Genomic DNA, 25,573 nt, shown 5'->3' with positions numbered 1-25,573 from the left:
GTTTGTCTGTGTATTGTATTGGCTCACTACGCATCTGACTAATTTATTCCCTTCAATTCATTACAAAATAAATTGATTTGGAAAAGAGAAGATTGTCAGCATGAGAATCTCTTGAATGTCCCATTAGAACATTAGTAGTCGTACCAAATTATGAAACGTGAAATAAGATATAGTCCCTATGACAGCCTCTTCCCGTGGGATTGAAGCAATAATATAACAATGGTCATCACATCCTAAATACAAGAGAAGTTTTAATATTCAAGATATGAACCTGAGAGCAACATAGAGGATTTTCTAAATTTTGGTTCTTTAGTTCGAAAATCCTCTATGTTATATGTGTTTCTGTAGCCCACAAATCATTGAACTGTCAAATACTTGGTCCTTTTTGCTGTTTTTTTCTAGATCTATTATTATCACAATGTGAAATGCAGAGTGGAAATGTATGATAAAGACTTAATAATGCTCCAGGTAAGAGCCTTCATCCCAGCTAAAGTATTACAAAAATGACGAATGAGATTTCGAACAGTATCATATAATTTAGAATAGTTATTTGCAAAGGATTTTGGCCTTCTGCAACATTAAATTGAATGCACTTGTCTTAAATCTGTGCTTTGTGATTTTGTAGTTGGTGACACAAATGTCCAGCATTACTTGGATGATCTGTACCAATTTCTGATGTTTAAATCATTTTTCATCTGTAAAAGATGGGTTGAATGGGTTAGAATGTTGGGCAACTGTATTACTTTGCCATCTACAGTGCAGGTTTGTTACCTTCAGAAGAGCTGTGTTTGGCAACAGTCTGAATGCACCATTACTGCCCAGTTATTCTTTGGTTCAGTCGCATAAGAACGTTTTTGATTTCTCTGCCTCTGGACATTTGGAGTTTGTGATGTATTAATGGATGTTATAAAATTATCAAAAATGCTGTTGTACATTTTGTTTTTTCAGGCTGGAGCATCTATGATGGATCCAAACCATTTTCTAATGATTATGCTTTGTCGATTTGAGTTATATCATATATTTAATAGTCCTGACTATGGCAAAAGATTTAATTCTGAACACACCAACAAGGTGAAGTTGAAAAGCTTTTCTTAATCAAAAATTCTTCTTCAAAAAAATGACGATACCAGTGCATTTCTTTATGTTGCTTAAGTATGGAGTCATAGATCCTTTGGTCCAACTCGTCCATGCTGACCAGATGTCTTAACCTAGTCTAGTCCCATTTGCCAACACTTAGCCCATATCCCTTTAAACTCTTCCTATTCATATACCCATCCAGTTGTTTTTTCAATGCTGTAATTGTACTAGCCTGCATCACTTCCTCTGGCAGCTCATTCCACACACGCACCATCCTCTGCGTGAACATGTTGCCCCTTTGGTCCCTTTTATATTTTTCCCCTCTCACCGTAAATCTATACCCTCTAGTTCTGGACTCCTCCACCCCAGGGAAAAGACTTTGTCTATTTATCTTATCCATGCCCCTCATAATTTTATAAACCCCTATAAGGTCACCCCTCAGCCTCCGACACTCCAAGGAAAACAGCCCCAGCATATTCAACTTCTCCCTATAGTTCAAATCCTCCAAACCTGGCAACATCCTTGTAAATCTTTTCTGAACCCTTTCAAGTTTCACAACATCCTTCTGATAAGAAGGAGACCAGAATTGCACACAATATTCCAACAGTGGCCTAACCAATGTCCTGTACAGCTGTGGCATGACCTCCCAACTCCAAAACTCAATGCTCTGACCAATAAAGCAAAACATACCACATGTCATCTTCACTATCCTATCTCCCTGTGCCTTTACATTCACGGAATTATGAACTACACTCCAAGGTATCTTTGTTCGGCAATACCCTCCAGGACCTAACCATTAAGTGTATAAGTCCTGCTCTGATTTGCTATTCCAAAATGCAGCACTTCACATTTATCCAAATTAAGCTCCATCTGCCACTCCTCAGCCCATTGTCCATCTAATCAAGATCCCGTTGAACTGTGAGATAACCTTGTTCGCTGTCAACTCCAATTTTGGTGTCGTCTGCAAACTTACTAACTGTTCACATCCAAATTATTTATTTTAATGACGAAAAGCAATGGACCCAACACCGAACCTTGTTTCATACTATTGGCAACCCTCCACCACCACCCTCTGTCTTCTACCTTTACGCCAGTTCTGTATCCAAATGACAAGTTCTCCCTGTATTCCATGTGATCTAACCTTGCTAACCAGTCCACCATGGGCAACCTCGTCAAATGCCTTACTGAAATTCATATAGATCACATCTACTGTTCTGCCCTCATCAATCCTCTTTGTAACTTCTTTAAAAAAATCTTAGTCAAGTTTGTGAGACATGATTTCCCAAGCATAAAGCCATGCTGACTATCCCTAATCAGTCCTTGCCTTTCCAAGTGTCAAGTTTGTTCAAAGTCTGGAAGTAGGGTTAAGACTCTTTGTTTGTTTTCCATTTTTACATTTCATATGGAAGTTTATTACTGAGGGTATTAATTACTCTGCATTCTTATTAAACTTTACATTTTCAGGATGTCCTGCAACAAAACAATACTCTGATAGAAGAAATGCTTCACTTGATCATAATGGTGGTTGGTAAGATGCACATTTTTTGCAATGACTACTCAAGATGTTTTCTCAAATTTGACGCTTGTCACTTGACTCAGCTTGACATAATTTAATGCCAGGAGAGTAGGAGTAACTTTATTTCTTCAGTTCATTAAGATAGCATTATCAGGGATAGAGCTCCTTTCTAACAGGCTTTCTCTTTTATTGACTGATATCTGGTGTGAATTAAGTAAAGATGCTCTAGGTGGAGAAAGAAATCTAGTTTCACACATGACATTAATTATGCTTGTTTCTCATTGCAGCCTTAACTTTAGTGAGTATTATTTTATCTTTGTTGTGCAGGAGAGAGATATACTGCGGGAGTGGGTCAGGTGTCTGCTGAAGATGAGCTGAAACGTGAAATTGTTCATCAGCTATGCATAAGGCCAATGGCACATAGTGAATTAGTTAAAGCATTGCCTGAAGATGTGAGTACAGTATTTGTACAATGATTGACCATGTTGTCTGCATGCATGTTAATTCGACGTAACAGTCTTGTTTCTTTCTGGAATGACTTTCAGAAAGGCTTTCAGCAAGTCTTTTGATTAGGTTTAATCTTATGGGCAAGAAGTTTAGAGGAGGTGAAGATATTTTGTTTTCATCCCGAATGAGGTGAGAATCTGGAACTCACTGCCTTTAAGATTTGTAGAGGCAGAAACTCTTGTAACATTTAAGAAATATATAGATGTCCATTAGCAATGCCAAGACATATGTTTGGGCCAAAAGCTGGAAAATCGGATTATAAAAGATGGTTATTTTTGGCTGACGCAGACTTTTTCTGTGCTGTAGAGCTCTACGACTCTTGTGAAAATAAGAAAAATGTTTATCATCTTGCATGAATGATTTCTGTCTCGGGGTTTGAATCATTTCCTGCCAGTTTTTTTTCTTCTGAATTCTCCCTGTTCATCCCTTTTATACTGTAAGTGTAAAGTTCTGTATGTTCACTGCAGGGGCATCAGCCTATCAGCTACAACCTATTGTTAACTGATATACCATGGTTATTATCATGGATTGGAGCCCAAATTAGGAGACACTAATGCCACCACTATCTTAATTGGAATTGTCTGGTTCAACACAGACCAATGAGTTTATGTTTCAGTGCCATCATGTTCCATAGTTTGTTGATCATTTTGTTCTGGAAATCTTCCTAACCTGTGTTGTTATGGAAATGTTATCTTAAAAAAAAAACTTAAAATGTCAATGGATAGATGTTTTACTTCATGAATTTACAATATAATCAGCTGGACATGCAAGTGTCTTGAACTTCATGAAGAGAAAACCTTTCAAAAGCAAGGGCACTACTTTCTGCAGCAAAAAGGTTACATTTGCAATGAAAGTAAACTGCTTGAATGGATAGAACCTGGAGCACTTTCAGAGAAGTCGCATCGAGTCATAGAGCACACAAAGAGACCCTTCAGTCCAACTCGTCCATACGGACTGTACATCCCCATCTGACCTAATCCCATTTGCCAGCATTTGGCCCATTGCCCTCTAAACTTCTCCAATTCATGTCCCATCCAAATACCTTTTAAATGTTGCAATTGTACCTGCCTTGGACAGCTCATTCCATACACACACCAACCTCTGCTTGAAGAAGTTACACTTGAGGTCTTTTTTAAATCTTGCCCCTCTCAACTTAAACTAATGTCCTCTAGTTTTGGATACCCCACCCCAGGAAGAAGGCCTTGGCTATTTGTACTATCCTTTAGCCTCATGATTTCATAAACCTCTATAAAGTCACCCTTCAACCTCCAACGTACTGGGAAAATGGCCCATCCTATTCAGCCTTACATCCTGGCCACGCCCTTGTAAGTCTTTTCAGCATCTCTCAAGTTCAATGACATCCTTCCTAGAGAATTGTACACAGTACTCTAAAAGTGGTCTCACCAATGACCTGTACAGAAGCAACATAATGTCCTAAATCCTTTACTCAATATTCTGACCAATAAAGGCAAGTGTGCCTTCACCAATTTAGTCTCCCTGCGTCTTCACTTTCAAGAAACTATGCATCTAAACTCACAGGTGTCTTTGTTTGGCAACACTCCCCGGGATCTTACCATGAACTGTATAAGTTCTGCCCTGGTTTGCCTTACCAGAATACAAATTTATCTAAATTAAACTCGCATCTCTCATCTCCCACGCATTGGCCCATCTGATCAAAGTCCTGTTGTACTCTGAGGTAACCTTCTGAACTATCCATTCCATCACTTATTTTGGTGTCATCCTCTAACTTCGTAACCATGCCTCTGATATTCATATCCATATCTTTTATATAAATGATGAAAAGCAGTGGGCCAGCACCAATCCCTCATGTGGCGCACCACCGTTTATAGGCCTCCCGTCCGTAAAACAACCCTGTAGCACCACCTTCTGTCTCCTGCCTTCAAGCCAATTTTGTATCCATTTGGCTTGCTCCCCTGGATCTCATGTTATCTAACTTTACCAACCAGTTGACCATGCGCACCCTTGTTGAGCACTTTGCTGAAGTACATGTAGACAACGTTTACTGCTCTGCCTTCATCAATCTTCTTTGTCACTTCAAAAGACTCAATCAAGTTGGAGGTGTAAAATAATTACATTTAAAACACACATAACATCTACCACAGCAGCAATAGTCTTGAACCCCCCCCCCCCCCCCCCCCCCGCCCCCAGGAAAACCCCCTTCATCAGTGTTTCAGAGTTGTAAATTTATTGAAAGACCTGGTCCCTTTGAATGCAGCATTCATAAATGAGAAGTTTGAATCTACACCACTGTCTCCAGAAGAACCAATCACATGTGATCCGTGTTCTCTCTAAGCTGCGCAGCTGCTCATATGATTGGCATGCCAGTGCATTAACGTCTGGTTTTGGAAGTTGCTGCTGTTCTCTGACCTCAGAGGTCCAGCCACCGAAAACAACTATTAGAAGGGATGTTGATAGAAACGTAACGTGTGGAAATTACTTCAGCTACAGACTAACATTTGGGCAATCTGTCACTAATTCCTTTTGCTAACTTTAACTATTACTTACCCAAAATAGTGCTCTGTGATACATCTTTTTTTAATACTTCCCACATATTTGCTTGAGCCTTTTTAAAAAATGAAACCTAACTCTTGTTAACTGAGGAACCTGACTGTCTTGTTTCTAATATAGTAATTGAGCTACAATTTATAAACATATTAAATCAACAGTGTCAACTCGTCAAGTCTGTTGTGGCCACAACAAAATGGGAGAAGGGAATGAATCAATTCACCCCTCCTAACCTGGTCAAGACAATACAAATATATAGATAAAAGATAATTTGAGGCATGAACATTTTATGGTCCCAAAATGAAATGGAGATTAGGATACCTAGCATTTAAAACATATATAATTGAGTAATCAGTTCAGTAAGTGATGTACATCCTGCTGATTCTTTTCCCTCTTAGGAGAACAAAGAGACCGGAATGGAAAGGGTTATTGAATCTGTAGCCTCGTTCAAGTAAGTATAGAACTCTGTGAAAGAGGACATTAGTTGAATACTGAATTGAATTAACCTTGTTGTTACTTGTCTGCCTACTAGTGCTTTAATCCCTTTACTTTTCTGTCACAGGAAACCAGGATTAACGGGAAGAGGACTTTATGAGCTAAAACCTGAATGTGCCAAGGAATTTAATGTCTTCTTCTATCATTATTCTAGGGCTGACCAATCCAAGGTAATTACATCTTATAGTTAAATCCATTTAATATAGAATGAATGTGGAAGGTACGCGCATCAATACTTCAATTATTAATTTAAGGTATTTAATAGTGAAAGGGTCTTGTTGCTGTAGTAGTGTTTGTCATGTTCTGGGCCAGAGGTCTGTTTCAGGTCCCACCTGCCGTGGAGGACAGTCATCACATGTCTGAACAGGTTGAGTAATTTTTTTTTCAATTTGCATAAATTAAGTTAAAGCCAAATCAGACATGTACAGATGACAAAATAAGGAGCACCAAAACTATAATTCTCAACATGAAATATTCCCCTTCTAATCATGCATCTCATGGTTTTTTTTCAATATCATAAAATTATGTCATTGTCGAAGAAGATGCTTGGCCTATTATGTCTGCATCAGCTCTGAGTGAGCATCATGGCTTAATGCCATTCTCCCACTCTTTTCCCAAAACTCTGCATTATTTCTGTTTAGATCATCTTGACTATCTTGATTGAACTTGCCTCCTCTCCAAGCAACACATTCCAGACTTTTTAACCACTTGCCATGTGAAAATGTTTCTTTTCTCTCTCTGCATTTACATCATTTGCTAAATGTGAAACCTGTGCCCAGTTGATCTTGATCCTTTGATGAGTGGGGATTGTTTCCCCTTGTCAAATCTGACTAGATCTCACAACTTGAAAACTTGAGGCAAATGTCTTTCTAGCCTTTTCCATACAAGGAGAGTCTTCTCTTTTCCGGTCTTTCTCCACAACTGAAGTGAGTCATCCCTTGAACCATTCTCATGAACCCTTCTGCATGGTCACATATGTTCCCATCTTTCCTAAAATGTAGCTTCCATAGTATTCTACCTGAGACCTAACTAGTGTCTGGGAGATTCAGTATAACCTCCTATTTTTGAATTCTCTTGCCCTGTGAATGAAGTATCATGTACTGGTGCTTTATTGTTACAACTAACTAGGATAGTGTGCTGGAAATTACACACTGCTGTTTCTGGAGTCATCACAAAAGATAAAGATTTTCTAAAGAATGCCATGTTACCCACTTTACCCAACTTTCAAACCAGATTGAGAGAGAGCATGGATAAGATTTCTGGACTAAAGAAGAATCACAATATTTGTCATAAATAATTAGATGTCTGTTACAGGTAAACACATACAAGCATTCAGCATTTAATGGTACACTGTACTAATTAAAACTCTAATTCCCTTAGAGAGTCCCCCTTGCACATACGCAAATAGACAGGGTAAAGTAGGTTTTAGACTGAGGAGAAAAATGGGTCTTTGTTCCCCGGTTCTGTTGTTGAGAAGATCCTCATTGCTCTTCTGGAGGCCAGCAAATTGCATCAGGTGTCTTTCCCTGATTAGTAAAAGATTGTTAAAAATCACAATTTACAATAATTGTTACAGGAAAGATAAACTGATTTGCTGTAGGTTTAAAGTGAATTTTGATTGCAGAGAACAAAGAGATTGCTGCTGAGCTCAAGGAGAAATGAATATTTACTTTGTTACGTTTTCCCAGCTCCAAGCTGTTTAGTTTTTGGTAGATAAAAAGATCTCTGTCATTGATAACTGATGACTAACCCATAGACCAGTCAACTTCTTATTGCCAAAAAAAGCTGCATCAGTGCACCGCGTTGTCTGTGACACAGATTTCAATTACTACTTGTACAAATACTTGTTAACACAATGCCTGGCATGGGTATCAGGTTACTTGCTTCTCAAAGCTGCAGGCACACTTTCAGATACTGGTTTTAAAATAGCTTTTTCTCATTTCAGATAGCGGTTTTTGAAAAAAATACAATATCTATTATTAACCGCCTTTTCTATCTATCCTGCCACCTTCAAGGACCTATGTGCATGTATACCCATGCCTCTCTGTTTCTGCACACCCTTTGTTATACTCACTGGCCATACTCTTTCTCCTAAAAGGTATCACCTCATAGTTCTCTGAATTGAACCTTATCTGACTACTCCACCAACTTGACATTGCCCACTTGAAGTTCTGCACTGTCGTCCTCAGAACTTAGAATGCTTCTAGGTTTTGTGACATTTGCAAATTTTGAAGTTGTCTGCTGCCCTCCCAAGATCTAGGTCATTAGTATAAATTAGGAAAAGCAAGAGTCTAAATATTGTTTATGGAACACTTCACTATTTTCCTTACTCCATCATGGAAATTCTCCATTAATCATTAGTCTCTGTTCTTTTTAATTTGGTCAATTTTGTATCCATGTTAATACAGTTTCTTTTATTTCATGAATTATAACTTTTCTCAAATGTCTGTTGTGTGGAACTGTATTTGAATGTCTTTTGAAAGTGTATGAGCACCACATCAGCATTACCGTCATCAATCCAGTCTGTGAGCTCTTCAAAGGATTTCGGCAAATTAACTTATCATGATTTTCCGTTTGGAATTCGGTGCTGAATACTGCCAATTGATCCACATTTTTCCATGTGTCTATTAATTTTATCACAAATTTTGTTTCTTGATGCTTTTCTACTGTCAAAATAAAATGAACTGGTCTGCAGTTGCTGGGCTTATTCTCAAAATATTTTTTGTGTCAGGGCATAATTTATTGAATTCTCTAGTCCTCTGGCACCACCCCTAAGTTTGGTGAAGATTGAAACATTATGACCAATGCCTCTGCATGTTCCACTGTCTCTTCTGATCACCTTGGATGCGTGTCCTCTGGTCCTGGCATCTTACTAATTCTTCAAGTGCTGTCCGCTTTTTTTCAATATCACTTCCTTATCAATTTTGAACCCTTCTCTGGTTTCCTTTTCTGTTAGCCATGGCTTGCGTACCATCTGCTTCCTTGGTCAAGACAAATGTGAAATACTCCTTTTAATAGCTCAGCTGTGACCCCAACCTCCATGAGTAAATCCACCTTTTGGTCTCTAATTGTTTTTTTTATTAACCACCCTTTTACTTTTTGCGAACCTGATAAAGACTTGGGTTCTCTGTTATGTTAGTTGCCAGTCTCTTTTCATAATCCCTTTTTGCTCCTCTTACTTTTTCTACTCCCTACTATACATGTTTTATTCAACTTGTTTCTCAATTTTATTTTCGACTTGACACTATGCATAAGCATGCTTTTTCTTCTTTATCTGAATTCTATTTTAGTTTTCACCCGGGGAGCTGGAGAATTCATTTGCACTGCTTTTTTCTTTTGAGGGTGTACCTTCACTGTATTTGTGCCATCTGCTCTTTGAAGGCAACATATTGACTGGAAAACCTGAAGCTGAACAGTCTTTGGTTCCAGTTTATTCAGTACTGTTCCATCCTTGCTACAGAGTGAAGTTAGCTCTTTGCCAGTTAACCATTCTTACTATGGATTGCCATATAACACTGTCATCTTAAGCCTCGTGATGTAAGAATCTCTGGCCTGCAATGCTGTGCCACTGACATTGATCTATTTGTTTCACCTCATTCCCAAGAACCAGATCTAGCAGTGCCTCTGTTCTTGTTGAACTTTACACACACTACTGTAGAAAATTCTGCTGAACGCAATCAAAAATGCGTTCCCCTCTTTGACCTCAAATCAAAGAAAATATTTTCATCACATTTATAAGCTTTTGTAACTTAATTTTTATTAAGATCTTTTTTTCTCTGAAAGCCGAGCAATCTTGGTCCTGTCGTGACAAATCACAGCTAGTCAATTATAAGCAGACATCTTCTGTGGTCTTAGACCTTGGCAACTGAAAGTGAAGAAATGTCTTGGAAAGTAGAAGGATATCAATTAGCACTGACTCCTTTGGAACTGTTTTTCAACATTTTCTACTTATTTCTATTGATTATTTGTATATTTACCGATAAAGGGCAAGGAAAGCATTTATTTTAAAGCATCCGGTGTCAGAAGAAAAGTTGACAAAGATGCTTAACTTGATCATCCCTGCCTTTTGTAGCCTTGTTCTTCCTGACTGTCGCATCATTCTTTACTTCCTCCACTCTTCCCTTCCCCACTCTGTGTTGTTATCCCATCACTTTTCAACATGTATGACTTGAATAATGAACTCATTGACTTATTATTGTGCCATCACAGTTGGAGAGGCATTTCTGAATTTGTCTCCAAACTACTGTATTTCTTTACTGTATTTCTTTAGTCCAGGTTTCACATTTTCTTTACTTTTATAAGTATATATTTTGCAAGGCTTCAAAAAAAGTTTTTTATTTTTTTAAAAGCTTGTGCTTATGAAATGTGCTCACTAAAAATAAATTCATATTAGTGTTTTATTTTTCTTTAGGCTGAAGAAGCCCAAAGAAAGTTGAGGAAGCAAAATGGAGAAGACATGGGTATGTTAAAATTTTGGAGTTAATTTTATTTCATTTCATTTTGGATTGGGAGGTCGCCTGCTCACATATCATTGTTGACACGGTAGCTAATGTGGCTCCATGAGTCCTTTGTGTTTTACTTTAATTCACTGTCTTCCATATTTGACAATTCAAAATTGTGATCTGTGTTAATATTAGATGGATCAGTAAGTTCTCCACTTTCCAATCAATCAGGTCAGGATTAAGAGAGATCTCGGCAGGCACCTTTCGAAATTACTTGATCGTTACACATACCTTGCAACTAAATTGCAGTTTGAGTTACCTTTATAACTTTCAGGAGTAACAATTGTCAGATATACAGGCAGGCCTCGATTTACAAGCATCCAAGTAATGAACGCGATCCTGTACACTGGTATAATATTAAATATCTGATATATGAACAATGCCTGTACTTAGGATAATATAAAGCAGTTGTTCCTACAATGGCTGTAATTTTTGTGCAAATTGACATTTGAATAGACTTGGGAACGGAACATGTTTGCAATTCGAGGACTGCTTGTGTCTCTAAATGTATTTAACCAGGTATTCTCATTTACTTCAGTAAAAGACAGTGAACTATTTTTAACAACCTTTTCTGGCATGATGCAATCAATAGGAAGCTAGAAAGGGGCAAGAGATGATTATTTTACGTTATATGAATTGGGGTATTCAACACAATATTTGCTGAGTGCTTTCAGAAATTCATTTTCTGATGATTTTTGAGCAGTATTGGGAGAGTATTTTTGAGTGTGGAGGCAAATTTAGCTTGTTTTGTTGTCAATTATATCCAAAAGACATGAATTAACTTTGAATATTTTTATACGTGAAATGTAGCCAGTGCGCACAAGTTGAAATCATTTTGCAATAATGATATTCATGAAACTATCTTTGTTTTAGCTCTACCACCTCCTGTCCTTCCTCATTTTTGCCCCCTGTTTGCCAGTCTGGTAAACATCCTTCAGTCAGATGTTTTTATGTATATCTTGAGAACAGTCCTGCAGTGGGTTGTGGAACCAAATGGACATGCTTGGACTGAAAGTATGTTACAAAGGGTAAGCTTTGATAATCTCTTTGCATTTCAAAGTCAGATGGTTTCATTGATTGGAATTTATCTCATTTTTTCATAGCTGAAAATAAGCTTTTGTTTTAGTTTGACCTGGTTTTGGGACGGCAAAATAGAGGGGCATTTTTTGTTTGCTGCTACTTTCTAGATAAGTGGTTCATCCTCCTACATTGAAATATTAAAAAAGATGTTGGAGCAGACTCATTACACAGCTATAGGGATGAAAAATAGTTCACAATGGAGGGAATAGTGCAGAATTTATCAAAAGAAAAGTCATTAAAAAGTTTGTTAATAACTCTTTGAATTTCTTTTAAATGTTGGAGTTTGTTACCCCCTCATCTAAAAGGGAGGCTGTCCTGATTTTTGGTGTTATCAAAGCTGAGGTCAAAAGTTATATTTGTATTCCTTGTCATCTTTTCTATTGTACATTGCTTCCCAGCTATAACATTTATGCAATTTTTTTTCATTTGGTCTAGACAGAAAAAGTGTGCAAGTGGGGCCAAATTTGTATCCAGAGCAAGCTACAATGCAAGTTTTTACTCCTATGTACTCTAAAACATGTTGAGTAGAGTCCAGTTTTTGGGCACAATGTTTAGATTAGATTAGATTACTTACAGTGTGGAAACAGGTTCTTCGGCCTAACAAGTCCTCACCGACCCTCCAAAGAGCAACCCACCCAGACCCATTCCCCTACATTTACCCCTTCACCTAATGCTATGGGCAATTTAGCATGGCCAATTCACCTAACCTTCATATCTTTAGACTGTGGGAGGAAACCGGAGCATCCGGAGGAAACCCACGCAGACAGACACTGGGAGAATGTGCAAACTCCACACAGACAGTTGCCTGAGGTGGGAATTGAATCCAGGTCTGTGGCCTTGTGAGGCAGCAGTGCTATGTGTATGTGTGTTCTGTTTTGCTCACATAAAAGTGGAAGTGAGATTGGTTTATTAAACACATGCATTAGTGCTATATGTGAGGGTTCTGATGGAGCATGTCAGTAAAATATAGTAAATTGGGGTGACGTGGTTGATTTCACCAGAAAGGAACCAGCTAAGTTTTTTTAGGTACAGTCTTATAATTCAAGCTTGGCCAGTTAAGCATGAAATTCAAAGCATTGTTCACATTACTGTACAATAAAAATCTTCAATGAGTTATTGAAATTCTCAGGATTGAAATTGGCGATAGATAATGGAGTTAAGTCAGCCAGGGTGGCATGGTGGCTCAGTGGTTAGCACTGCTGCCTCACAGCACCAGGGACCCAGGTTCGATTCCAGCCTTGGCCGACTGTCTGTGTGGAGTTTGCACGTTCTCCCCATGTCTGTGTGGATTTTTCCGGGTGCTCCGATTTCCTCCCACACTCCAACAATCTGAAGGTCAGTGAATTGGCCATGCTGAATTGCCCATGTGTTTGGTGCATTAGTCAGAGGGAAATGGTGAGGGTGGATTACTCTTTGGAGGGTCGGTGTGGACTTGTTGGGCCGAAGGGCCTGTTTCCACACTGTAGGGAATCTAATCTAATTTAATCTAATTAAATCAAATTGGAACATATTTGAGGGCTGAGTAGTCTGAGTGTCTGTTTCTGTGTTTCTGCTGTTAATTATTTTCCATGTACATGCTGGCATTAATTAGCATTTTGTATTGAAATCCCAGTTGAAGAATTTGTATGAATTTAAGCTGACATCGACTCCTGGGATCTTTTTAGTCTCAAGTCACATTTATCATGGGCATGCTTTATGAGAATGTTTGATGTAATAACATGAAAAGTGTTGTATAAATTTACCTTTGTTTACATTCAGTCTTCACAATTTGTGAATCTGCTTTTGCTACCCGCAGATCCAAGTACTCTCAAGGTCAGACATAGACCCGATATTTTTGCCCGTTGTCTCGTTCAGTTTGCCTCAGTAAACTGATTGCAGTTCTTTGTGATACATAGGAAATGTACATAGGAGTGGTATCTGCATTTTTTGTTCTTATCAGCAGGAAGTCCATTTTCTATCACTGATAATGGGGTCTCAGTGTACTGACTATTAGATATGTTTGAGGTCAGTCGTCTTCATTTCCAATTCTCTCACTGCCATAACCAAATAACTTTTGGAAGCTGACCTTGTTTTTGAAGTACATTGTTTTCTTACTTCTGTACTTTTTGGAAAGTGCTTGGCACCTTGTATGAAGACACTACTATGATTGAGAAATTTGTGAGGGTATGTATGTGGGACTGTCTTACTACTTTGCCATGGCAGAAATTAACCAAATACCAATGAGCACTATTTCCTTTATTATTGCTTATGTCTGTTTATTTTGATTAACTTTGAATAGATAAATTTCATTATATCGTAATCCTGTTCACATAGGTTTTGCACTTGATTGGAATGGCTTTAAATGAAGAGAAACAACAAATAGAAAGTGCAAGTGCAGACAGTGATGTGACCTTTACCTTCACCTCAAAATTTTCATGTATGTATCGATTCTGTCAAAAATTCTGTTGCCTGGTAAATAATAATTGAGATAAGACAGGTGCCGTTTATTCATTTGGTTCGGTCATTCAAATTTTTTTCTTTCTTATGCCAGATTCACATCTTTCCTTCACCTGTTCATAAAAAGTTCTAGAAATTTCATCAGAATAACTTACACTTTTATTCAGGTGTACTATATTAGGTGAAGTTATGCAAGTGTTGGTTATTTGCATATTGACATTTTAATTTACTCTGGAACTATTTGGCAGGTCCTGGGGATGCTCCAGAAAACGCACCTAGCATTTTAGCAATGCTGGAAACCTTGCAGAATTCTCCTCATTTGGAGGTTTATAAGGACATGATCAAATGGATACTTAAGGTATATTCCAGTGTTTATTAAGTGAATTGCTTTGTTCCAATTCAATGTTATCAGAAAATAGATTTGTATGGAAGCAGATCTATCTTAAGGGAGAAAACTTTGACAAATTATCCTGTTCACAAAGTGTTGACTGTTTTTGTTTTTATTTCCCTGTGTGAGAAAGAGTACCTTTTACCTCTTGAGCTGATTTGTAAACTAACAGTGCCACAGTAAAAGTCCACATTATTTGCCATTTTTTATTGATCCTTCTATTATGTAGTCATGGAATGTTGTTACACTACCTCATCTGCACCAGAAGGAAACTTCTGTCAGATATGTGCACTGATGTGAAATTGGTAATGTAATGCAAGAGGTCATTCCCAATTTGATGGGAATGCCATTTAACTAAGAAGTGAGAGAGTAGTTCCTGGTGCACTCTTGTATTGGAGGAGAAAGTGAGGACTGCAGATGCTGGAGATCAGAGCTGAAAATGTGTTGCTGGAAAAGCGCAGCAGGTCAGGCAGCATCCAAGAAGCAGAAGGGCTCATGCCCGAAACGTCGATTCTCCTGCTCCTTGGATGCTGCCTGACCTGCTGCGCTTTTCCAGCAACACATTTTCAGCACTCTTGTATTGCTTAGGCTTAATACTATGTTGATATAATAGCAGTCAAATATGAATTTTCATTTCAAGTTATTTTTGGTTCATTTGTGGGACTTGAGCCATTACTGGCAGGCTAGCACTTATTGCCTGTCTTTAGTTGTCCTTAAGGGCGGCACGGTGGCACAGTGGTTAGCACAGCTGCCTCACAGCGCCGGAGACCCGGGTTCAATTCCTGCCTCAGGCGACTGACTGTGTGGAGTTTGTACATTCTCCCCGTGTCTGCGTGGGTTTCCTCCGAGTGCTCCGGTTTCCTCCCACAGTCCAAAGATGTGCAGGTTAGGTGAATTGGCAATGCTAAATTGCCCGTAGTGTGAGGTAAGGGGTAAATGTAGGGGTATGGTGTGGGTTGCGCTTTGGCGGGTCGGTGTGAACTTGTTGGACCGAAGGCTGTTTCCACACTGTAATGTAATCTAATCTAATCTAAAAATCTAATATAATCTAAAAAAAATCTAAAGGTGGTGGTGAGCTGCCTTCTTAAATCACTGCAGTTGACATGCTATGGTTGATCCACAAGTAATTCCAGGATTTTGACCCAGCAACTGTGAAGGAATTGTGATGTATTTCCAAGTCAGAATGGTGAGTGACTTGGAGGGAAATTTGTAAGTGATGTTCTCATGTATCTGCTGCACTTGTCCTTTTAAACTGAAGTAATTGTGGGAAGGTGCTGTCTCAAGGATCATCTTTGGTATTTGCTCTGATTGTGTGTGTGCGCCATTAGCATGAAGACTTAAGAGGGTCATAGAGAGAGCTCGTCACCATCTTTTCATAGTAACTTGGGTTTGGGCATTAAATGCAGCTTTGTCCACAACTTCAGAACAAATGAGCGGGCAACTCTGTCTTTGGGTAAATTTCTATTTTCTAATGTTAACCGTTCGCTCACTCAGCAGTTTTTGAAAAGGAAAGTAATTGGGCTGTCATGGAGTGGATAAGTAAATGAATACCAGGTACATTATAATTTACAGTCCGCAAAATAACTTATTGTTATGCATCGTGATCTGAAACAATGAACTTGGATGCATTGTGCATCTAAAATCTAAAAGTGAAGTATAATTTGTAACTGTAGTACCAGAGGCTTACTATTCCCATCAAATAGGAAAGTAAGAACATATTTAGGAGCACTGTAGGTAATGTCATCCCTCGAGCCTGTTCTGCCATTTAGTCAGATCATGGCTGAATGTTGAGCTCAACACTATTTTCCTGCCCAGTCTCCATATCCCTTTGATTTCTTCGTGTCTAAAAATGGATCAGGCGACTCCTTGAGTATTCTAAACTGCTGAGTCTTCAGAAACCCCTGAGTTAGGCAATTCTAAAGTTTGACAATCCACTGAGTGCAGAAATTTCTCATCTTAGTCTAGTCTGGCTATTCCCTCACGCTGTTCTGATGCTTCTTAGTTCTACAAAGTTTTGGACCCTTATACTCCATCTTTATTTCTTGGGCACTCTTCTTATCCTAGGATAAATTTAGTTAACCTTTGTGGTGCCCATTATGAGACAGGTATGTCCTTTTTGGATATGGCATCAGATCTGTATACAGTACTCCATGTGTGGTTTTGTCAAAATCCTGTACACTTGCTGAAAAGCATGCTAGATGTTGTAGTCCAAACTCAAAAAATGACCAACATGGAATTTGCTTTCCTAATTTATGCTGTACTTGTATGTTTGGTGACCAAGAATGTCCAAATCTCAATTGATAATCAATATTTACTAGTTTCTCACTGGAAAAATATGCAGTTTTGTTATTTTGCGCAACAAAGTGAATAAGTCTACATTTTCCCACATTATTCTACTTTTGCCACCGACTTAGTCATTCATTTAACTATATTCATGTGCAGAACCTTCATGCTTCCCTGGTGTGAATTTTAAAGTGGTTGTGCAATTCAGTAGATGGTTGGTTGTGGGGTCAGGATCCCACTGAAGGTAGTTCTCATATAAAGCATGTTTGGGCAGTGTGATTTAGCTGTAGCGTCAATGAAGAATTAGGGAACGGTGTTTTCAAGAATGCTTATCTCTGTTGGCAATAATATGATTCCAACAGTGATTGTTTTGCACAATTGGTTCTGCGTATGCGCTGATGTCAGCGCCAAAGCCTCAGCGCTGTTCTGCACGTGAACTATATCAGCATCCAAGTCTCCCAGTCATTGTCTACGTGCACTGAAGCCTCCATGCCATTCTGTGTATGTGCTGATGTCAACTGTCGTCAGAGCATGTGAGAGGTACGCGATTATACATTGAGCACTTTATCTCAAAAATTAACCTAATGATTGCTTGTTGCTGTCTCTCTTGAGACAAGAATATTGTTCTTTAATTCCTGTATAAACCCTGTATAATTCCTGCAGGATTGCATTACTCTTATACACACCATTTGCCTTTCTCGTTTGTTCTTGTACCTGCATATCTCTCAATCTAAACCAACCCCAAAGAAACAGTAAGAAGACCAATCAATCACCTACTTTTGCAACCTCAACTGCACCTGAAGGTGGTGAAGATGATGATGATCTTTGTCCCTGCATTAACAATATTTTTTTCAATCTAATGTGTTAAGTTTGCTTTTGTTTCATTAATAAATATGATTTAAACCTTCATTCAGGCTGTGCTGTACTTTGTGTTAGGTATTTGTGTGATCGCGAGTGGAGAACTACCTGTATCTTCCAACCACTACATGATTAAGTCTGGACAGGAAAGCTCATGAATGCTTTTCCACCGTCAATACTTCAGTGGATAATTAATGCCCAGTTAAGAGTTTCATCCTAAATAATCAGAGTTCAAAGCTAAGAAACATTTTGAAACTAAATACTTCTAATTGATTATTTTTCTTAACAATTTGCAGCTACTGAATAGTAGTGATTTCTATGGCAATTATGCAAACTAAGCAAATTGTGCATTTCATGAAGTAGATGCCTGCAAATTGTAATGCCTTTCTTATTTAACATATTCCAATATATTATGTAAATCTTTGAGGAGAGATGTTCCATTTTGCAATGATGGTAGTCCCAGTCTTTTAAGTACCGTATAAAGATAGAACAACTTTTCAAACAAAAAGCTTGTTATCCATTGGGAGAGAAAATCTTGACTAATTTCATTACTTAACCTGAAAGCAATTACAAAATGTACCCTGATTTTGTGTCATCTTTGTGTGAAGATAACCTTGTATTTTAGTGATGTAATGGATTGAAGCATACCTTTAATTTGTAATATTCTCTGAAATTAATGCATGGACCAATAGTAAAACTTGCTGCTTTGTTTTACACGTAACATAGATGAAATAGGAAATTTGGCAACAATTGTTTTCTGCTGGGGCTATATTGTAAGGTCCATAGCTTTGTTGCTCATAAAATTACTTATTGCTTAGATAATTGGAATGGGGGTGGTGGAAATCATTGTTTTTGATAGCCTTATTTCAGATGGTCCGAAAACTCTCAATAAAGCATTAAAATTAATTTTCTTTTTGAATTCCTTTTTGAATTGGGCTCTTCCACTGATTATCTGCCTTTTATTTGAATATGCATCCTGTACCCAGTTACCTTTTTAATTTGGGAGACCTGAAACAACAAACACCAGTATACTACTGCTGTGGTTGCATAACTTTAAGAAATGTGGAAGGCAAGAATTGGGTGTTAACATTACAGTTGTAAAATGGATTTTTAATTTGTTTTCAATTCTGAAAAGACTGAATTTTGTTTTAAAGCTTTTTGGAACTGTTAAAAAGATGAGAGAACGAAGCAATTTGGCCCCTATTATAGAAACAGAAGGGCATGGCATGGAAGAGGTAAGATAATGCCTTAACAGTGAACCACTTAACACATTTCTTTCTTGGAGGAGAAAGCAAGGCTCAATACAGCTATTAAATTTTAATGATTTGGAGATGCCGGTGTTGGACTGGGGTGTACAAAGTTAAAAATCATACAACACCAGGTTATAATCCAACAGGATCAATTGGGAGCACACTAGTTTTCGGAGCGACGCTCCTTCATCAGGTGATAGTGAAGGGCTCCACTATCACCTGATGAAGGAGCATTGCTCTGAAAGCTAATGTGTTTCCAGTTGAACCTGTCGGACTATAAACCTGGTGTTGTGTGATTTTTAACATTAAATTTTAAGGTAGTTTCCAAAATGTTTGTTGAAGCACAAAAATTACTGTAATCCTTCAAAAGTATTTGTTAATAGTGTATGACCTTTTCAGTAACAAAAAGCACGATTTGTGTAATTTATGGGTTTTTTTTAATAATAGGATCTGGTCGAAATTTCCCCTGCCAGTGGTGTCTTCCCATCATTTATTACATTCCAAGTTTTCATTTTGATTTGTGATTTTTTTTTTCTCCCTCCTTTCTGACTTCTGCTGGAGGCATTGGCTATTTCAAAAGCTGCAGTGTTAATATCATCAACAGGCCCCACTATTCCTTCTAAATATACATTTGTTTGTTTGTACTTTGGTGTGCAACATCAGTTTGATGTTAATTTGCAGGCATTATCACAGTGCATGTGATATCAACATAAATATCTTAAGAACATCGGGGAGCAGGATTTCTGGTGTTTACTCTTCAGTCGTCCAAGTCTATGAAACCAGAAGTAACAACATCCAACTACTTACAGCTACTAATTCGGAACCAAAAACCATATGTGGTTTTGAGACCTTTTTTGTACTTTTGGCTGACTTAGTCTTCACCAAGTTGTCTGACCCATTGAAAGGAGTGTGATTTACATTTAAATTAATAAAATTGCTCATTTCTAATATTGATTAGCATTTTTGGATGTCTGTAATGCAATTGCTTTTATATTAGATAAAGTTATAAATTTGTGTACTGGAAAATGCTTGCAGTGGCAAGGTATTGGATTGTATTGAAAATAGATACTTTCATTTGTCTGACTGAACCTTTTAAACAAAAAAGTAAGAATGCTTAACATTACTGCAGCGAGCCTTTCTCTTCTGCCTTTCAGTAAACTGCCCCTTCACTTGCCTTTGAGATCGAAATTATTACTTTACGAACTGTTTTTTATTAGGTCATTCTGTTAATCGTCTTTTTTGTAGTGTTCACGAGATAAAGATAAAGCAGATAGGAAGCGGAAAGCTGAAATTGCCCGGCTGCGAAGAGAGAAGATATTGGCCCAGATGTCAGAAATGCAGAGACATTTTATTGATGAAAATAGAGAGTTATTTCAACAGACATTAGAAGAACTAGAAGCTTCATCTTCCACAGCCCCTGACAACAGGTAAGCCAACAGGGTCTTTAGCACATATAAGTGTTACATATCAGGCATTTGCTTGTTTCAATGTATATTGTAGTAACTTTGAAAGGAAAATTGTACTGTTGTCTAGATTTTGGTCACATTTTTTAATCACATGGTGTAAGCACCCGAATTGAGAACTCAAAATTGCAAATGTTTTATAAGGAAAATTAGCATTAGTAAAGATGGAAAATAGGATGCTGTCCATGTGGGTTTGTGCATCCACTGGTGGCATTTTGCAGGTACATCTGGCAAAGATGTGAGAATCAGTTCCACATTGTCTTCGAGCCAGCAGTGCTGAATCTTAAAACTAACATTTGTCGGAGAACAATGGCTGTGTTCTTGTCTCGTTTTCATTTGACAACATGAGCAAACTGTCTCTCAATCAACACATAAGGCAAGTTAATTTTCCTTCTTGGAAAAGTTGCTTATCTAGTATAATGCTCTTTCTTTTCTTCCCACATCTAATTCATGCTGACATTCTGCACCTTCACCTCCACCATTGCCCTTTTTCCATAAAACTATTCTAATCTCTCACCATGGCGGGGCTCCCAGTATGGCTCTCATTTTGGTCCCTTATGTCTATGGAGGAAAGTTTATGGAGGAAAACTGATTTATAAATTAGTCACCAGATTTGTGTTGAAGTACTATCGGAATCTGCAATTTTCTTTCCAAACTGCTCATTATTCTAAAGTCATACCGGATAGTGAAAACAGCCGAAAGCTTTGTTTCTCCATGCCAAACATCGTCTTAAGCCCTCTCACCACCACCTCCACTCTTAAAAGCAAGAGTAAATGTGAGGAATTCATGAATTTCTTTGTCACAAATATTGAAACTATCTGTTCAGCTGCTTCTGCTCCTTCCTTTCTTTCCTTTAGCCAAATCTTCCTGAAGGTTTCTTCCACCCTAGCTAACTTTTCATTGTTTCTCTTCGGTCTCACAGTGTCCTCTCTGAGTGCATCCCAACCATACAGTTCACTTCCTGTTCCCTTGACGTTATTTCCACTCAGCTGTGAACCGCCAAACTTCTTTTCCCATGTCACCTCATATTGTTAATGGTTCACAACTTTTGGACACTGTCCTTCTTTTCAGATTTGCCATCATCATGCTATCTTTAGAAAATAATCCACCTTTTCCCTCTGCCTTTACAAATTACATGCCAGCTGCAGTTTCATTTTTCTCCTCAAACTCCTTGATGTGTTGTCATCTCCCCGACCTGTTGCCACTACTCTGGCGTTGCACATTTGAACCTTTCCAATCATAATTATGCCAGTTTACTACCAATCCAACTCACAAGGTGCATCCAATGTGATTGTGGTAAACTATTCTTCGTTGCCACACCAGCCTCAAACATTTCTCCTCACTTATTCCAGCAGGGTGAGACTGATGATTTCTGCTTGGTTCTTTCTGGATATTATGATCCCTATTGATAGTAATATTGACTATGTCGGATTCCCAAGTAAAATCTGCCTTAATAAATGATAATTGTAATATTTTGTGGTTGATTGTAATGTCACTGAATATATTCATGTGAAACTGCAATTTTTTTAACAAGTGAACAAAAGTTTATTGTACAAAAGAGAAACAAACATGACAGTTTAGAAAGATCTGAGCATAAATAACAAAGCTACAAAAAAGCAAAAAAATTCAAACTGTTTCTCACCAATGTACTTCTACAGATACAATATTGCAGAGAAATATCACTACTATCTCATCTCTTAATTTCTTTCTTGACAGACTCTCTTCAGCTCTCTTTCTTAGACTGCTGACACAGTTCTACAGTTTCTTTCCAGTCCTGTTGGCCTTAGCTTCCTCTTCTGATGGTTTACACTTCTTTTCAGTTCAGGAGGCCTAAATCTTTGACTATTCAATACAAGCTCTCATAGCTAGGAGATTTCTCAAGCTAAAATCCTTCACTTAGAATGACTGTTCTTCTCCTGAACTCAATTCTTAATTTTTCTGCTAGTTAGAAATTGATCTCCTGAACTGAACTCATCATTTTTCTGAACTAAACTCAAAATGAAACTAACATTTTCTCTGTCTATTATAATTGTAGTGGTATAAATATGTCATGAATTAGCATCACTGCTATCCTGCTTATCCCTGAACTGAATGGCATGCTTTCTTGGAAATGATGTAATCAGCTTAGTATTTTGAATTACTTTTCAAAGAGATAAAAGAAATTCACAATTTAAAGAAAACCCATCAATTTCGGTTTTAAAAATCCAACATCTGAACATGATAATGATATCTCAGACAGGTCTAACACAATTTTTGCTAAAAATGAGTTGAATGGGTTGCAGGTAAGGATGCAATCAATTACCAAATTGCATTTTAAATGTTGTAATGTGCAGCTAGGATCATCAATGTCCTATCTGTAGAATAAAAGTTGCCATAATTGAGTAGAATTGGTAACATTTGTATTTGTTGGATGTTGGGGACAAATGTTTGGGTACCTTTTCTCATTTGTGATGTTTTGGTGTTTCATAAAGTTAACTTGTAACCAAAACACTCAGCGTCCACTTGCATTTCTGGTATAACCATTATCTTGGTGTTTAATGCCAAAGATGTGTGCAGAAGAAAGTGATGATTCCGTAAATTACTGTTTATGGAGAGATAAAAGAAAAAATGGTGAAGGAACAAGTTGCTTCAATTTTTCACTTGAAACATTAGCATAATCAAGCATGTATTGGAATTGAGACCTATAATTGAAATGATGGGCAACATTCTTGATTTGGATGAAACATAATGACTGTCCAAAGACTAGGGTATATGACTACTTCCCATCTATGAAGATGTCCCAATAATTGGGCATGTAAGACTTGAAGCCACAAACAAGTCAATGGGTAGTTGAAACACAAACACCAAGAAGACAGGATCCAAGCCATAGACCATTTAGTATTGGCATATGCTGTTCACTGATCCCATGATTTTCTGAAGAGGCAGTTGAACTTAGCAAGGTACGAGGGAATTATTTACTCCGTGTCTGTGAGAGATAATGTGGATGGTAGTGGAAAGTTTGTATTCTTCACAATTGGGGAATGGAAATCAGATGTATTCATTTATACAAGTGATTCTTATGCCATATGGTGGGATCAAGAATACAACTGTGGCCTGGTTAAAGTATTGGGAGAAGTAACAAATGCAGAAGAGCATTCAGTTTGCTTTGTGTCTCTTTCTGTGCTCTGTGATAGCTTTCGTTGCAAATTCAAAGTTGCATTTCAGGACAGCATTGATCTATTTGCTGTTGAGTCTTGTCATTCCACACTGTCAGCAGCTATTATTCCGATATGGCCATCTTCCAATATAACAAGTGATGAACATTAGTATGGAAGCAGAAAAAGTCAGCTGCTGATATATCTAACCTTAAATACCTTTTGCAGTTTTTTAATAAGTTGCTTAATTAAGCTGCTGAAGTTGATTTTGAAGTATGTTTAACATCATATGATCAGTTGATCGATGGGGTTTGACTCTGAGACGAGTAAGTCAATTCAAACATGGAGTCGTATTGTAGTATAGGAGAGCAATGAGCAACAATTTTCCTGTGATCAAACTGTGAATGACAAATGCAGAAGACAATGGAGAGACTGCCTTGAAGTAGGATGAAGTGTCGTGAGTTATTGCCTTTGTCAACTGGAATGTTTCCTTGGATGCGGAGTCTTGACGAGAAAAAAACGATTTTCTAATTTCATTGCAATTTGGTCATTTGGCATTGTGATGTTTGCATTTGCCAAGTGTGAGTCATAGGTTATCTGCATATTGCATACATTATGGCCTATCCAAATAATTATACTGGCTTACTGGAAGAATGTTGCTTCAGGATGATTTAAGAGTTAATTTGGGAGGGTCTGCTGTGTTTTCTCAGAATTTTATCCTCAGGCAGACTTGGTGATCTCAGTTGCAGCCTTACCAAGATGACGTTTTGAGGTTTGATTCTTAATAGAAGGTTTCTTTGACCATCTGAAGATGTTAAATAATATCCACACTCAAGCAGATGCTGCCAGACGTGCTGAGCTTTTCCAGCAATTTCTGTTTTTGTTTCTGATTTACAGAATCTGCAGTTCTTTTGGTTTTTAATCCAGTGTCAATCACTTTGCTTGATAGTATATTTTATATGCTGCAACAAGAGATAATGATTTTCTCTTTGGTTTCAAATGTATATCATTTTCAAGTAAAAAAGAACTTGCTCTTTTTAATCATATCCTTCACAACTTCAGGAATTGTAAAGTGTCTCCCAGCTAACTGAGTATTGCTTGAATAGTAATCATTGTTGTAATGTAATAAAATTGCTTTACTTAGATAATCACTACTCAGCAATATGTGTACCAATAAAATGTGTATTGTTCTGATGTTCATGTTATCTTATTTTATTTCTAGACCTATAGTTCCTGATGCAGCATTGATTGCTTTAGGTCCCAGACAAACCAGAGTCTTTGAAGAGAAGCAAGTTGTTACATGCATTTTGTGCCAAGAGGAACAGGAGATTAGAATGAACAACAAAGCAATGGTTTTGGCATCCTTTGTTCAGAGATCAACAGTTTTGTCCAAGAATAGAGCAAGGACCATTCAGGATCCAGGTGATTTTTTACATTGGTGTTTATGATGCTGGTACTTTCCATTGTTGAAAGTAAAAGTTCTTAAATAAATTCCTTTCTATAATTGCTGTGAAGTTGCACCTTGGTAATTTGTTTTTTCTATTTTCCTTTACTAGGCTGGAAAATTTGACAATTTTTTAATATTGTTTGAATCTCAACCTTTTAAATATTTAGATTTTTCTCCAGTGATTCGTAAATGTATATTACATCATAATACCATAGATGACGTATTATAGCCTGTTGCCTAACAGCTTATAAACATGGGTGTTTTTTTATAGGTGGAGCTCAGCAACAATATTTACAAGTTGCGAGTACCAGAAAATATTCTTGTTCAACTTCAAGTTGAATTTTTTTTAATTTTTAAGTATGATTTCTTTTCTCATCAGAAAATCATGACCCATTGTTCATGTCGCCTGATTTGGCCTGTGGCACTCATATTGGTAGCTGTGGACACATCATGCATGCTCACTGTTGGCAGAGGTTAGTACCGCATACTAATAACAAATATTTTTGAAGCAATAAGTTGCTGAGATTGTTTTAGTTTATTTACAGAAAATTATATGCTAGCAACAGGCTCGAAATGAATAGTCAGCCACCATGTCAAAGTCTTTAAGTGTC

At 37.6% G+C, this 25,573-nt stretch overlaps 1 protein-coding gene across 3 annotated transcripts in view; it reads left to right on the top strand.

Annotated features, from left to right (window-relative positions):
- The window catches only part of ubr2 (ubiquitin protein ligase E3 component n-recognin 2), a 140,724-nt gene that overhangs the window by 80,339 nt on the left and 34,812 nt on the right, over window positions 1–25,573 (top strand). For all 3 annotated transcript variants that reach the window (XM_043695713.1, XM_043695712.1, XM_043695714.1), the window contains 14 exons: window positions 403–468; window positions 949–1,071; window positions 2,542–2,605; window positions 2,921–3,045; window positions 6,025–6,077; window positions 6,189–6,291; window positions 10,533–10,581; window positions 11,497–11,651; window positions 14,017–14,119; window positions 14,388–14,497; window positions 18,823–18,903; window positions 20,164–20,345; window positions 24,738–24,937; window positions 25,342–25,435. In XM_043695713.1, the coding sequence (XP_043551648.1) occupies window positions 403–468; window positions 949–1,071; window positions 2,542–2,605; window positions 2,921–3,045; window positions 6,025–6,077; window positions 6,189–6,291; window positions 10,533–10,581; window positions 11,497–11,651; window positions 14,017–14,119; window positions 14,388–14,497; window positions 18,823–18,903; window positions 20,164–20,345; window positions 24,738–24,937; window positions 25,342–25,435 (1,508 nt within the window). The remainder of the gene's footprint in view (window positions 1–402; window positions 469–948; window positions 1,072–2,541; window positions 2,606–2,920; window positions 3,046–6,024; window positions 6,078–6,188; window positions 6,292–10,532; window positions 10,582–11,496; window positions 11,652–14,016; window positions 14,120–14,387; window positions 14,498–18,822; window positions 18,904–20,163; window positions 20,346–24,737; window positions 24,938–25,341; window positions 25,436–25,573) is intronic.

This window comes from Chiloscyllium plagiosum, chromosome 9 (assembly GCF_004010195.1).
Source record: "Chiloscyllium plagiosum isolate BGI_BamShark_2017 chromosome 9, ASM401019v2, whole genome shotgun sequence".
NCBI lineage: Eukaryota > Metazoa > Chordata > Chondrichthyes > Orectolobiformes > Hemiscylliidae > Chiloscyllium > Chiloscyllium plagiosum.
This window is presented reverse-complemented; position numbering and strand designations above follow the sequence as displayed.